The sequence below is a fragment of the Tachypleus tridentatus genome, chromosome 11 (assembly GCF_004210375.1).
Source record: "Tachypleus tridentatus isolate NWPU-2018 chromosome 11, ASM421037v1, whole genome shotgun sequence".
In the NCBI taxonomy this organism is placed as follows: Eukaryota; Metazoa; Arthropoda; class Merostomata; order Xiphosura; family Limulidae; genus Tachypleus; species Tachypleus tridentatus.
This window is the reverse complement of record NC_134835.1, coordinates 51,896,239-51,908,968: the sequence shown is the minus strand read 5'-3', so window position 1 is coordinate 51,908,968 and position 12,730 is coordinate 51,896,239. Positions and strand designations below refer to the sequence as shown.

Below are 12,730 nucleotides of genomic sequence, written 5' to 3'. Positions count from 1 at the left end.
TCGGTTTAGAAATTGTCCCACATTTTGCTAACAACACATCAGTTCACTTGTAACCATTTCTCCACAGCCTGCTGCGACTAGCTAGCATTCATTCATCAGGTAAACGTGCGTGAAACATCACGTTGTTATCTTTGTAGAGTAGTCATGATTAATGAATCATGTAATAAATAAAAAACCGCACATGTGAAGAAAGAGTGCAGCCAAACTTGTAGCGACATCTGAAGGGTTCATAAGAAGTGTACAGCAAATATTCATTCATTAGTTAGCTAGGTTGTATTTTTGCTTAGCTTTGGGCATATTGGTGAGCAAAACAAAATTCGCTAGCATGCTAATTAATGATGTTTTTAGTTATTATTATGATGCATGTTTTTCTATCAAATAAATTTCCTGTATTTTCAGTGCGAAGAAATAAAAAAAGGAAATATTAAATCAAAATTGGAGATTTTATATCCCGTGTGTTTCTAAATGGATTGCCTTGAAGTTTGATATGTGAGGTAATGATCCAGAAAAGTACACCCAATAAAGATATATGATAGTTTTGGTAATAACAGTCTGAGATACAGAAGATGTAAAATCGCTAAACTATTACTCCTGTTACTAACACACAGTGTGTCTTGCAGGTTGTTTCGGCTTCACGACACACTATTGTGTGTCTTGTTTAGAAACACTTTGAGTGATTAATGAGAACAGATCAAATTTCAGACCATATGATTAATTATCATATGCTTAATTTACGAAACACTGACTTGTGTTTGTGGACACAAAACATTCTAAATGATATCAATATTAACAAAACTGAATTAACAGACTATTCAAAAATGTTTAATTTTTCCATATTCTTTTAAAGTGGAGATGTCATGTAGCGAAACCTTGTTCACTTATATGCTGATAATTGAACTGAAGAGAGTGATTTATGTTATTTTAGAACAGGAGTTACGCTTCTCTAGGTTAAATGCTAGAAATTTTGATTACCTTGTAATTGCTTAAGTTCTTTATAAAAGGAGATGTTTTGAGATCCTTTTATAGCAGGAATATTTGGCTTATATATATTTTACTATCATTAAGAAAAACATAATTTTGTTGCATAGTTATTTTGAACACAATAATCACTCTCAATTCATCTTATAATCTACATTATATGTGGTGTTAAAGTTTTACTTTTGATTTGTGGTATTTGATGTTCATCTAAGGCAATGGTTCTCAACCTTTTTTTACCCATGGACCCCTTTTCCCTTCTTTTTTTCTTGGTGGACCCCTTCATAACTATTGGTCATAAGAAGACAATATTCTATTTTTCACTAATATAAATTTTGAGGTTTTAATAATCAAAGAAATAGTATATAATTGAGCTTTATTTTTAAATGAAAACTAATTTAATGCAAATAAAGTATTCTACAACAATTATAATAATAATGATAATTAGTAATAGTAATAATAATCAAAATTATTGTGATAATAATTCTTTACCAATATCTTGTATTACAATATTATAATGTTTCTTCCATGGTCAAGCCCATGGAGATCAGAGCTCTTCAGGCAATTGAATTCAATGCAGCATTTATTTATGTACACTGGTTAAAATTTTTGATAAACCAGTTAAAGTTAAGTGTGTGATAAGAAAAAAAAAAGATAGGCATATTTATTCAATGAGATCCCTGTGGTTGATGCTGCTCGGCGAGTTTTTTTATATCTGGTTCCATCGATGTTAATGATAGTCGAAGATCACCTCTTTTCACAATGTCAAGTCTATTGCGAGCTTTTGATAACAGTTGAGAAACACGACTAAATCCCAATTCAACAAGATAAGATGTTGGAAAAGCAATAACGTAGAGCTGTGCTTTATCCCAGAGCAAAGGGTACTTTGTAGCAACATCATTTGTCTTCCATACATTGTACTTTCCATCTTTGAATTTTGCACGCATTATTTCATCACTTTGTAATTCGATGAGAGGCTCTTGCAAAGATATGTCGATATCGGTAACATTAACTTCGAAAGGAATTGAAACCCAAGTCGGTATAACCATCATGAGTAGGTCACTAAACCGAGTTTGCATATCTTTATGCATATTTTTCATATATTCACCATATAATGCAAGATCTTCATCTAGCAAATCGCTGCTAACAGAGGCCAAACAAGGAAACTGTTCAAATGCACGACGCCTGATATTATTCTTATACAACTGTAGTTTCCTCAGAAAAGCAACAATAGCACTTTTACTAGATATCAGATCAGAATCTTTTCCTTGGAGCTGTTTATTAAGTGAATTCAATTTTTCAAATATATCTGATAAGAAAAACACATCACATTTATTTGCAAGCAGCTGTTCTCCAAGTTGTGTGTTAGCAAGAAAGGAAACAATAGAATACCAAAGTGCAGTGAAACACTGAAGACAATTCCCCTTTGATAGCCATCTCACCTCTGTATGTAATACAAGCCGCTCAAACTCTTCTCCATTTTGCTTACATAATTCATGTAAAAGGCGGTCTCGGAGAGAATTTGATTTAATATGGTTAACTACTTGTATTACGACAGTAAGGGCATCATGCAAACGTGCACTCATTTTCTTTGCAACTAAGTGTTGACGGTGTATTACGTAGTGAATACAAAATACTTCTGGGACAGCTTTTTTTAAATGTGCAATAAAACCTTTGTATCTGCCTGTCATAGATGGTGCACCATCAGTAGCACAAGCGATTATATTTTTGAGTGGAATATTGTTTTCCTGGAAATAAGTAACAACTTCATTAAAAATTGTTTCACCTTTTGTGTCTGTCACAAGACTTCTAGCAAAAAAGCATTTCCTCTTTGGGTCCTTCATCATTGTTAAATCTAACATATGCTAATAAAATGGCCTCATTATCTCTTAAAGTGGATTCATCAAGTTGAAGGGCAAACTGTTTCACTTGCAAATGGGCTATCAATTGTTTTTCTACATCCTCTGCCATTTCATCAATGCGTCGTGACACAGAAGAGTTGCTTAAAGGGATGCAATTAGTAATTTCACTTGCATTTTGTTTCATAACTGACGAAATTATAACAGACACTGCTGGTAGAATTACTGTTTCACCAACATTATGGGGTTTTCCTGCCTTTGCTATTATTTTGCTAATTTCATATGATGCCAGTAAACCATCACTCATTTTACACACTTTGTTATTAAACAATTGAGACACTGTTTTTCTAGCTTGGAAATCATCACGAAGTTTTTTAAAGTATTCTACTGGTTTATCTTTCTCTCCTGTGTGCTTCTTTTCTAGATGGATTTTTAGTTTACAAGGTTTCATACTATCATTTGAAAGTACATCCATACATATGAGTCACATTGGTTTCGTTTCATTATGTGGTGTTGGAATAAATCCGTAAGACAAATATTCAACGGAGTACTGTCGGCACTTCTTTTTACTTGGAGTAGCCATGGGATGGCTGCAAAAAAAATAATATATATATATATATATACATACATACATACATACACATACATACATACATACATATATAATTAATATATATATTGCTATTCATTTTTAGAAATTTTTCGACAAATAAAACACATTTAGAAACAGAGTGCATGGTAAATGTTCGAGGTAAAACTGGTAAATAGAAATATTATAGTTAAAATAACTTAAATGATTAAAAAAAAACTATACAAGTCATTCATTATTATCATTAGGGTCACCATTGACATTTTTAACTTCCTCAAAGCTGATAATTATATCAGATAACTGCCAAGATATGAATTGATATTTGAAATTTGTATCAAAACGGGAAAAATTTGCCATTTTTCTCTTCAGTCTTTTTATACTTTTATACTGGGAAATAATTTTTTCATTATTGAAATGAAGAAATTAAAAAAAAATACGAAAGAATGTCTGTACTAGGAACTTTTAATATCTCTTACCTTTTCACGATGGAGTTCAACGTTAAACTGAAGTGAACTGCTTGGGTCAAGTCGACATTTTAATAGATTTTCCCCTAGAAGGGTTTGACAGATCGAAGTATTTCTGGAATAAATTCCCTAAGGAGATTAGTATGGGAGGGCGAAGGTCAGACAGACAATATAATAGGAAAAGAACCGACTGCCTGAGGCGCATATTTAAAACCAGCTCTTATCACTTGTTTTTTCTTTTTTTTATTGTTTTCAAGGCAATTTTCTGGAAATTTTTCAAAATCTAGAAAATAATCCAAATTCGTTTGAATGTCTACTTCAGCTTTTTTCACGTCCAACCAAAATTACAGTAGAAATTGAATTTTTAATAATAAAAACCATTCTGAGTTGGTTTTCTTCATGGACCATCAAAATATCATTGTGGACCCCAAATTTGTTATGTTTTGCCTGTGGACCCCCAGAAATATTCCATGGACCCCGGTTGAGAATCCATGATCTAAGGAATAAAGAAATACCATCCATTTTTGTTTAACTTATTTTGAACAATAACCTACAATTGGTGGACAATTTTATTTATTTTGTTCGATTATATTTCTGAGGATATTCGTAGTTTTAACAAAGAATGATAGTATAATAAAACCAAAGTTATAGATTCTCAGTATTTTATAAATTTATCTGCTATTTTTTAGATTGATTAAAAAACAAAATAAATACTTTTCATTCTGCACTGTTTCCTCTAATAGTAAAGAGTTTTTCTCTACACCAAACTTGTATGTCGCCTTTACTTATGTTGAGATTATATATTTTATAAAATTATTTATAACTTTCAATAAATACACTAATTTTTGTAATAAAGTAAAATTATTCGTAAAATACAATTAACTGGGTTGACTACGTTACACTAAAATGACTTTTAATATGCAAGTCAGCCAGTTTTATGAAAATCACATCTGGTATAAGATTCGGGTGAAACACTATTTATAAGAACTATATTTTGACATTATTTGGTGTTCGTAATTTTTGGAAGTATTATGTGAAAGACCATTCCTATTTAAAATGTTCATACACTGAGACCATAAAAGCATTTTCAGATCAGGGATTTAGGTTTTTTTCAAAACTGAGATATTCTTTGTACTTAATGAATTTGGAAAACAAAAGAATATGCATTAACATATTGTGTCACAGGATGTAACAGGCGAGAATGTATCAACACAAATAAAAGTGGGAAAAATCGTTCACCCCTCTTCAGAGAACAGTACTTAACATAAATAAGTACTATTTCTGTTTGAAAAAGCGACATAAGTCACTTTCCACAAAGTTGCTTCCACGGTTAATCCAGCTCAAGTAGTTGGAAAATGAAACAGCTATTTATTCTTTTTCCATATGAAAACGTATCATTAAAGTCGCGAGACACAGTACCTATAGATTTCTGTGCGATCAGACTGTTGAAACAAACATTAGAAAAAACACTGTCTTTGTAAACTAGATGGATTATGGAAAGCAAACAGGGGAGAAATAGTATACTTTGGACGTGATAGCATTATGATGGAGTCTTTTGCAATTGACTGTAATGGTGTACTGAGGCTCCATTATTGTTTAAATATAAAGTACTCAATCCTCCATATTCATTTGTCGTAACAATCTCATACCTAAACCTTATAACCATATATAGCACGTTTTTTTCATCAGTTTTTTTTTTAATAAATGCAACTGAAAATAATTGTATACCAAACTTGAACTGAAACAACGAGACAATCTTCTACTTGAGAAATTTCTGTGTGAGTGAAAACACGGTAACGATCAGTTTCCGAAATACTAATGTAATAAACTGTATGTATTGGAAGTTGGTGTAGAAAAACAAAACAACAAACAAACACTATCACTAAAAAAGTAAATTAATGATGTTAATGATAAGTTGTATCTGAGGTAAATAATGTCTGAAAATACAGTGAATACGGAACTGAGTTTTGATGCAAAAGATTTATTAGCAAAAGCAAATAAAGTGTTACTTATTTACAACACGATTATTCGTGTAACGACATCAAATATTACCAACATAATTTATATTCACCTAAAAGATTCAAGTAACATAAGATTTAGGTTAAAGCCTACCAGACGATAAATGTAAATCAATAAATGACATTAAAAACAAACTACTGTTATACATAAAGGAATATGTAGGCGTAAGCACATGTATCGACATACATCTCTCTTATGTAGCATGTACATTTATAATTGATAAAGATATCTGTATTGGACGATAATACAATGACGATACTATTAATTGCCTTCGTTAAGCCTTTGCTTCTGTGTTTAAGTAAATATCCCTATCCTCTCTGAGGTATTCTTCCTCTGGAAGGAGGCGCTTGGGGCTGTGGGTTAAAGGATAAGCCTGGAATTAAAGGCTTAGCGCGTTGGATGTCATCCTCAATTAAGAATGGGACATTTATTTCGCCAACATTGTTGTTCAAGTAGAAAAAGTCTGGTGCATTCTTGCACAGTACGGACTCTTCTGGAAGAGCGCACGTGAACGACATTTGGTTGAAAATGGTCTGGTTGCCACACAAGAAGCTCCATTGCAACATTTTTTGCTTTCCATCAGGAAAAAGTTTGGATTTGCAGACATGAAAAATCTTGCATTCATTTTCAACATCAGCATAGTAACCATCGCTCGAACAAACAAATGAATGCTTCAGATTTCCTACAAGTAACTGGACGCCATCTGGTAAATCATAGGCTTCACGTTTCGCCTGTAAAACATCCAAAGATATATTTTAGCTTAAAATCGTCCAAGAAAAACAAACATACAAACAAACAACAAATCATTTTGATATTTATATTGTACATAAATTCAGTACAAAATCAATTTTTGTTTTTGCTGCTTTCAAAACTAAGGTATATTTTGATTGCACAAAGAATGGTCTTATTGTTTTGTATTAATATAATGAACTTTAGTTAGTTATTGTTGTTGGTAAAATGGTCAATTTTAAAATCGATGGATTGAGGTGATAAAAAACACGACGCTCATTAAGTTCTTAACTATACAAACTTAAAATGAATTTAACTTAGTAACAACACTGTTTAATTTGAATTTCTATTGCCATAACTATGTTTAGCGATAAAAACAATAATAGGCAACAACATTTTAAAGCATAATTTGCGAATTATTACAATTTTATGTTCAAATGGCAAATACATATGGAAATCCAGAATACATCTTATAATAAAATGTAACTCACCCGTTCACCATTTACTAGAGCGACGACAAAACAAACTAAAATAGAAAAAAAAAAAAAGAATGAATCCCTTATTTCGAAGAGGTAAAGGTAGTTGTTTTGAAATTTCGCACAAAGTTACTCGAGGTCTATCTGTGTTAGTCGTCCCTAATTTAGCAGTGTAAGACTAGAGGGAAGGCAGCTAGTATTCACCACTCACCGCCAACTCTTGGGCTACTCTTTTACCAACGAATAGTGGGATTGATCGTCACATTATATCGCCCCCACGGCTAGGAGGGCGAGCATGTTTTAGCGCGACGCGGGCGCGCGCGAACCTCGGTTTATGAATCGCACGCCTTACGCGCTTGGTCATGCCAGGCCCAGAGGTGAAGGATGTTTAGTCTAACATTACTAGTGACCTATCGAAACATTATGTTAGTTCTATTTTAATAAAGTTCGTATTTTTTTTCTTATCTTGTTACAGGGCTAAATCAAATGTCTGGACAACTGAAAAGGAAAAACAAACTCATGATATTTCGAATAATATCAAAGAGGATACAACCTTATGATATATGCCAAAATTACGATATTATACATACAAATAACAGATTAATTTTGGCTTTATTCCTCATGCTACAGATCTTTGTAATACATGCCGAAACTATGATATTACCCAAATAAGATATATTTTTATCGCATTTTCAGTATAATGTTAACTTACTGACTGCTGAAAAAAGAAGTGAAAATCAACGAATTAGTTTTACCCTTCAAGTATTAGTTTGCCATTAAGCTCTTCTAATAAGCAGACTCTGAAATATTTGAGCGGTTAGAATAAAAAGCAAAGTATCATATAGCTCAGTATTTCCTGTAGTTAAAATGAATTAAATTACCAAACTGCTTTAAATTATTCTCAGGTGGGTCAGCGATACCCTTACGGACTTCACACGCTAAAATCCAGAATTAGGTTCCCTACAGTGGGCAAAGTTCCGATAGCTCATTATGTGGCTTTGTGCTAAAAATAAACAAACAAACAATATTCCAGCTCTGTACTATAGTCTGAATTTTAAAGTCGGTGATCCATGTTCGAATCAAAGAGATTTGGAGACATATTCCAACGCACTCTATGCTGTGGATGCGAAATAAGAGTGACACTCAGTTTTTTTATAGTGTATTATTAGTCGTAGGATAATTGCCTTCCTTTTAATCAGTAATTTAAAACTAAAGACTGTGACAGCTCTGCTGTAAATACGAATATTTTCAATTACTTATATAAACAAAGTATCCGTTTTCAAAATATGTAAGGTGACATTTATGTTGAATTCAAGTATTAATTGAAGATCTAGAGCATTTCATAATTATTTCAAACCTATTTCCATATCTATAATAAAACTTGTTTAAAAATTCACCGATTTTTGATTTAAAGATCTTGAAAAAATCGCTTAAATCTTTCAAATCTGAAATTTAAAAAATCACAATATATATATATATATATGTATATGTATACATCCTATTGTTCCAGAAGAGCTGTGATTACAGTTACTTGTTACAATATCCCAAGACAACAGTTCGAATAAAATAGAAAACGTTTCAACTCACCCCAGACAACCAGTGTTTTCATGACTAAGAATCTTTTTTCTTATTTCCTGTTGAATAATAAATATAATATTTTTCACGTTTTGTTAAATGTATTTCTACGATTTTTTAAAGACCAAATTAGAACCAAGCACAACAAAATACATACACAGTAATATAAGTGTAATTATATTACACAGTAATATGATACTAAATACCCGTTGTATGGAAATTTTGCTCAACACAAGAGAGAAGCCTCCTATCACCACTGACACAGCATTATGTTTGAGGACTTACAACGCTAGAAATCTGCTTTTGACACACCCTCCCTTGGTGGGCAGAGCACACACAACTTTTGTGCTTAACTTAAAATAAAAGACAAATTTAAACCTTGATTAAATAATTAAGAGTAATAGACAGTTGTGCTCAACTTTGTGTTTTGTTATAGTAATTTAAGAATTAAATGAATTGGTGAGACAAAATTCTGTAGCACAATACATCGTCATAAAGTACTCCGATTGGTGAGCGATAATGTTATAGACTTGAAACGCTGACACCCTAGATTCGGTTTCCCGCGCTGAACAAATCGCATATGGCACGTAATGTAAGTTTGCTCTAAAAACACACATACACACAAAAACAACCATTATAAAATTTGTATGAATAATATGTCAAAAATAATTAAAAGTGATGTTTAGAAATCAAAATGAACCAAATTTCTTGCGTATTGTTTTTTTTTCCTTTTGAAAGACTAGTGTATGTTTTGTCAGTTAATCTTAAAAAATAATATTTGCAGTTGTTTATTTATATCAGTCTATTAAAATTGAATCTTAGCCTTTATTTAGTTAAGTACAATGCTACACCAAGAGATACTTGTACTCTTACGGTATCGAAAACCAGTTTCTAGCTTTGTAAATCCATAGATATATCGCTGTGTTATGGTGGCACCTTAGTTTTTAAGATTATCTTTGACATTTTACTTACAGATGTTAATAATTAATGTAACAAGCGAAAAACGCACTTTATAATAATATGAACCATAAAATAACAAGAAAGGTCCTCAATAGCCACGGCACTGGAAATTATTTTAGGGAGGATTAAATTGCCCCCTAGTGGTTCAGCGGTATGTCTACAGACTTACAACGCTAAAATCCGGATTTCGATATCTGTGGTGGGCAGAGCACAGATACCTCATTGTGTAGCTTTGTGCTTAATTCAAAACAACAACAACAACAGGATTAAAATAAATTAATCTATGAGACACTTCTTTCTTATTAGCTATATTTCTATGTCCTAGAAATACTAAGCATAGGGCCCGTGTATATCCGATCCGATTTGATTTTATTACTCGTCAGAACCTTTACCAAACTACCTTTAAAGTGAAATTATTTAGGGCAGGAATACAGTAAATTAATCTATGAGACTTTGGGCGTAGTAAAATACATTAATTGAAAGAATTCGTTCGACCTTCTGAATTCAAAATTGTAATTAGATCTCAAATCAGCCAAGAGATGGCAGGGCTATGAACTAAACATCAGCACTTGAAAACTCGGAGCCGGCTTATTTTAGAAAGTTTAAAATATTTATCTGTTATATTTTCTTTTTTTTTCAAAAGCAAACAGAGTGTTTATTCTGTAAACAAATGAATAAATAACATTCTAGTAACTAACTTTTACTCTGAATAACTGCAAGAGTATCCTATTGTTTAATCTGGAAGGGACATATTAAAAAAGACTTATAAAAAATTTGGAATTAAAGTTTTACATACCCGCGATTAATGTTATCTTCTGGAGACGTATTTGGAGCTAATGTGATCGTTTGGAAAATTCCCTTATTTTATACTTTTCCAGTGAATATTAAATCTTAGTATAATGACTTGCGTTATTGCTGTAACATGACATTTCAAGAGAGTAACCAATGGCGAGGAAGTTGCAAATTGTTGAAGAAACTAAAATATTTAAAACTATTTGTGTCATCAGCAGAGGGTAAGATGCAGTGCTGTTTTTTCTTTCTTTTTCAGAACCAGTGAAGGCCACGTGCTAAGAATGGTCATCAACAAAGAGAAAGTAAATCGATCTGGTTATGTGTTTTTCCGGGTATCTAACCGTATGTAGGTTGGGATGCAACCTTGTTATGCTTGTCACGTTATCTGCAGGAACTGGGGCTAGGCGGAGCTAGTAGAGAGGAGCAAAGGTGTTTCATTTCAACCATAAAGGTCTTAGTGGGAGGAAGATCTACAAGTTATGTAAGTTTGGGATGGGAAAATAGTTTTTTGTAACTGTCATCCAATAAAGGATTTAGGTTAAGGAATTCTTCTAAAAACATTTAGGTACTCATCAAAAACCGAATGTCGTGTAGAGATGCTTGATAAACATTTAGATGTACGATAAGAGTTTTATTAACTAATAAAATAAAGGCCTGCTTTGGTCTAGTGGTCAATTTACTCTATCTACGAATCCGAGAACAAATGGGCAACTAGCACTTTAAAACCGTTGGTTGTGCTACGGAAATAACGGTCAAATTTCGCGCTCTAGTATACTAGAGAAGCCCTATAGTTGACAGTGGGTACTATAAGCTAACAATTTAATATTAGAGAAGGCTTTGAATATGTAGCTTTATGTATGGCTCTGAGCAAGATATTGAAACAAATAAAGCAGTGCAATAGAAAACTATCAGAGGAGTAATCGACTAGGTAATTAAAAATTATTATTAAATATGCGATCCCTTTTATATCCATGTAAGAATCATCTGATCACTCAGAACTTGGATGATATTAATTTACAGGTGTCATTACTTTTCTCGAATTAGTTAATAAAGCATTTCTAATAAATTAAGATGGCTTGAAAGGTTTAAAGTTTGTAGATTGATACTTGCAGTTAAACTACTATCAAAGTACTTTCAAATACTTTCGTAAAAGCGTTACAATACAAATCTGTGTATAATCTGAATTTATTTAGTTGAAGTTAAACGTTAAAACTTTGCTTATTTGGAGGGTTATTCTCTCATCTAGAGTGTAGAGATATACAAAAATAATAATGCTCTCAACTGAACCTTTTCAAGAAAAAGTAAGTTCACATCTTATATTTTAGTTCAGTGCTCAAATATCCAAGTGTATTCCGTCCACTCACAACACGTGTTTTGAGTTTTCAAACTAACATCAGATATCTAACTTGATAAAGTATAACAAGAAACAGTACTTAATTTATCTTGATTACTTCTTTGAGAACATTTAACATCATGTATAAATGATACTTAATTATATTAAAACGTTTTAATTGCCAGGTTTCATAATATAAAAATTATGTTTCAAATGACCGTCAAATTAATTTTAAAGTATTTGAATTTTATGATATTTAAACGATACTTAATTTCGTCACGAACTTGTCAGAGTAAGACTGTATATGTGTCTTTCCATGAATATTAAGTGTTTAGGCACATCTCTTGAGTTTTAAAACCTATTTGTTTATTTACGTTTTGCAAGGAGCAAACATAGAAGTTTAATGCAATAAGCTCTGAAACTTACAGCTGAATTAGCGGTAGTGGAGTCAGGTTTTAAAAGCGTTTAATTTTTTCAAACAGGGTATTAATGAAGTCGGAAAGAACTATTTTATTCATTTGAATGAAAAGAATACACAACTGAGCTTGTATAGTATTAAAGTGAGATTTTATTTTATAAAGAAAAATTGGAGTTACTACTTGATCTGTTTTGAAAGCTTTTGATGCCAAACATTGATATTGTTTGTGATTTGTTATTTTGAACAGCAATAAAGACGAGTTACATCATATTTGGTTGAAAAATGTTTGTTTACTTATATCTTAGAAAGTATCTAGAGTCACAAGAAATTTGAAATTCTTTATCTAAAACTAAAATACAAACTGAATAAAAATATCGATACAGAAGCAATACGTAACGCTGTTGATTTGTAGAATAACGTTGTCTAAGAGGTACAAAGTTCTCGAAATATCTGTTAACTGTAAACCAAAGTATTAAGGTAAATATATTCTATGTGTTTAGATGAACACGAAACAATAAGGTGTTCATCTGTTACTCTGTAT

At 31.9% G+C, this 12,730-nt stretch overlaps 2 protein-coding genes across 2 annotated transcripts; both read right to left on the bottom strand.

Moving 5' to 3' along the window:
- Positions 1 to 1,643: 1,643 nt before the first annotated feature.
- Positions 1,644 to 3,285, bottom strand: LOC143231363 (zinc finger BED domain-containing protein 5-like). The gene is made up of 2 exons (XM_076465906.1): positions 2,836 to 3,285; positions 1,644 to 2,723 (listed from the first exon to the last, which is right to left on the bottom strand). The coding sequence occupies exons 1-2, from the start codon at positions 3,283 to 3,285 to the stop codon at positions 1,644 to 1,646; spliced, it is 1,530 nt and encodes a 509-aa protein (XP_076322021.1).
- A 2,563-nt stretch (positions 3,286 to 5,848) lies between these two features.
- LOC143232152 (U-scoloptoxin(01)-Cw1a-like) lies at positions 5,849 to 10,552 on the bottom strand. The gene is made up of 4 exons (XM_076467247.1): positions 10,443 to 10,552; positions 8,699 to 8,745; positions 7,127 to 7,161; positions 5,849 to 6,637 (listed from the first exon to the last, which is right to left on the bottom strand). Exons 2-4 carry the CDS (start codon positions 8,718 to 8,720, stop codon positions 6,215 to 6,217), a joined length of 480 nt encoding a protein of 159 aa, XP_076323362.1. The 5' UTR covers positions 8,721 to 8,745; positions 10,443 to 10,552; the 3' UTR covers positions 5,849 to 6,214.
- Between the last annotated feature and the right edge of the window lie 2,178 nt (positions 10,553 to 12,730).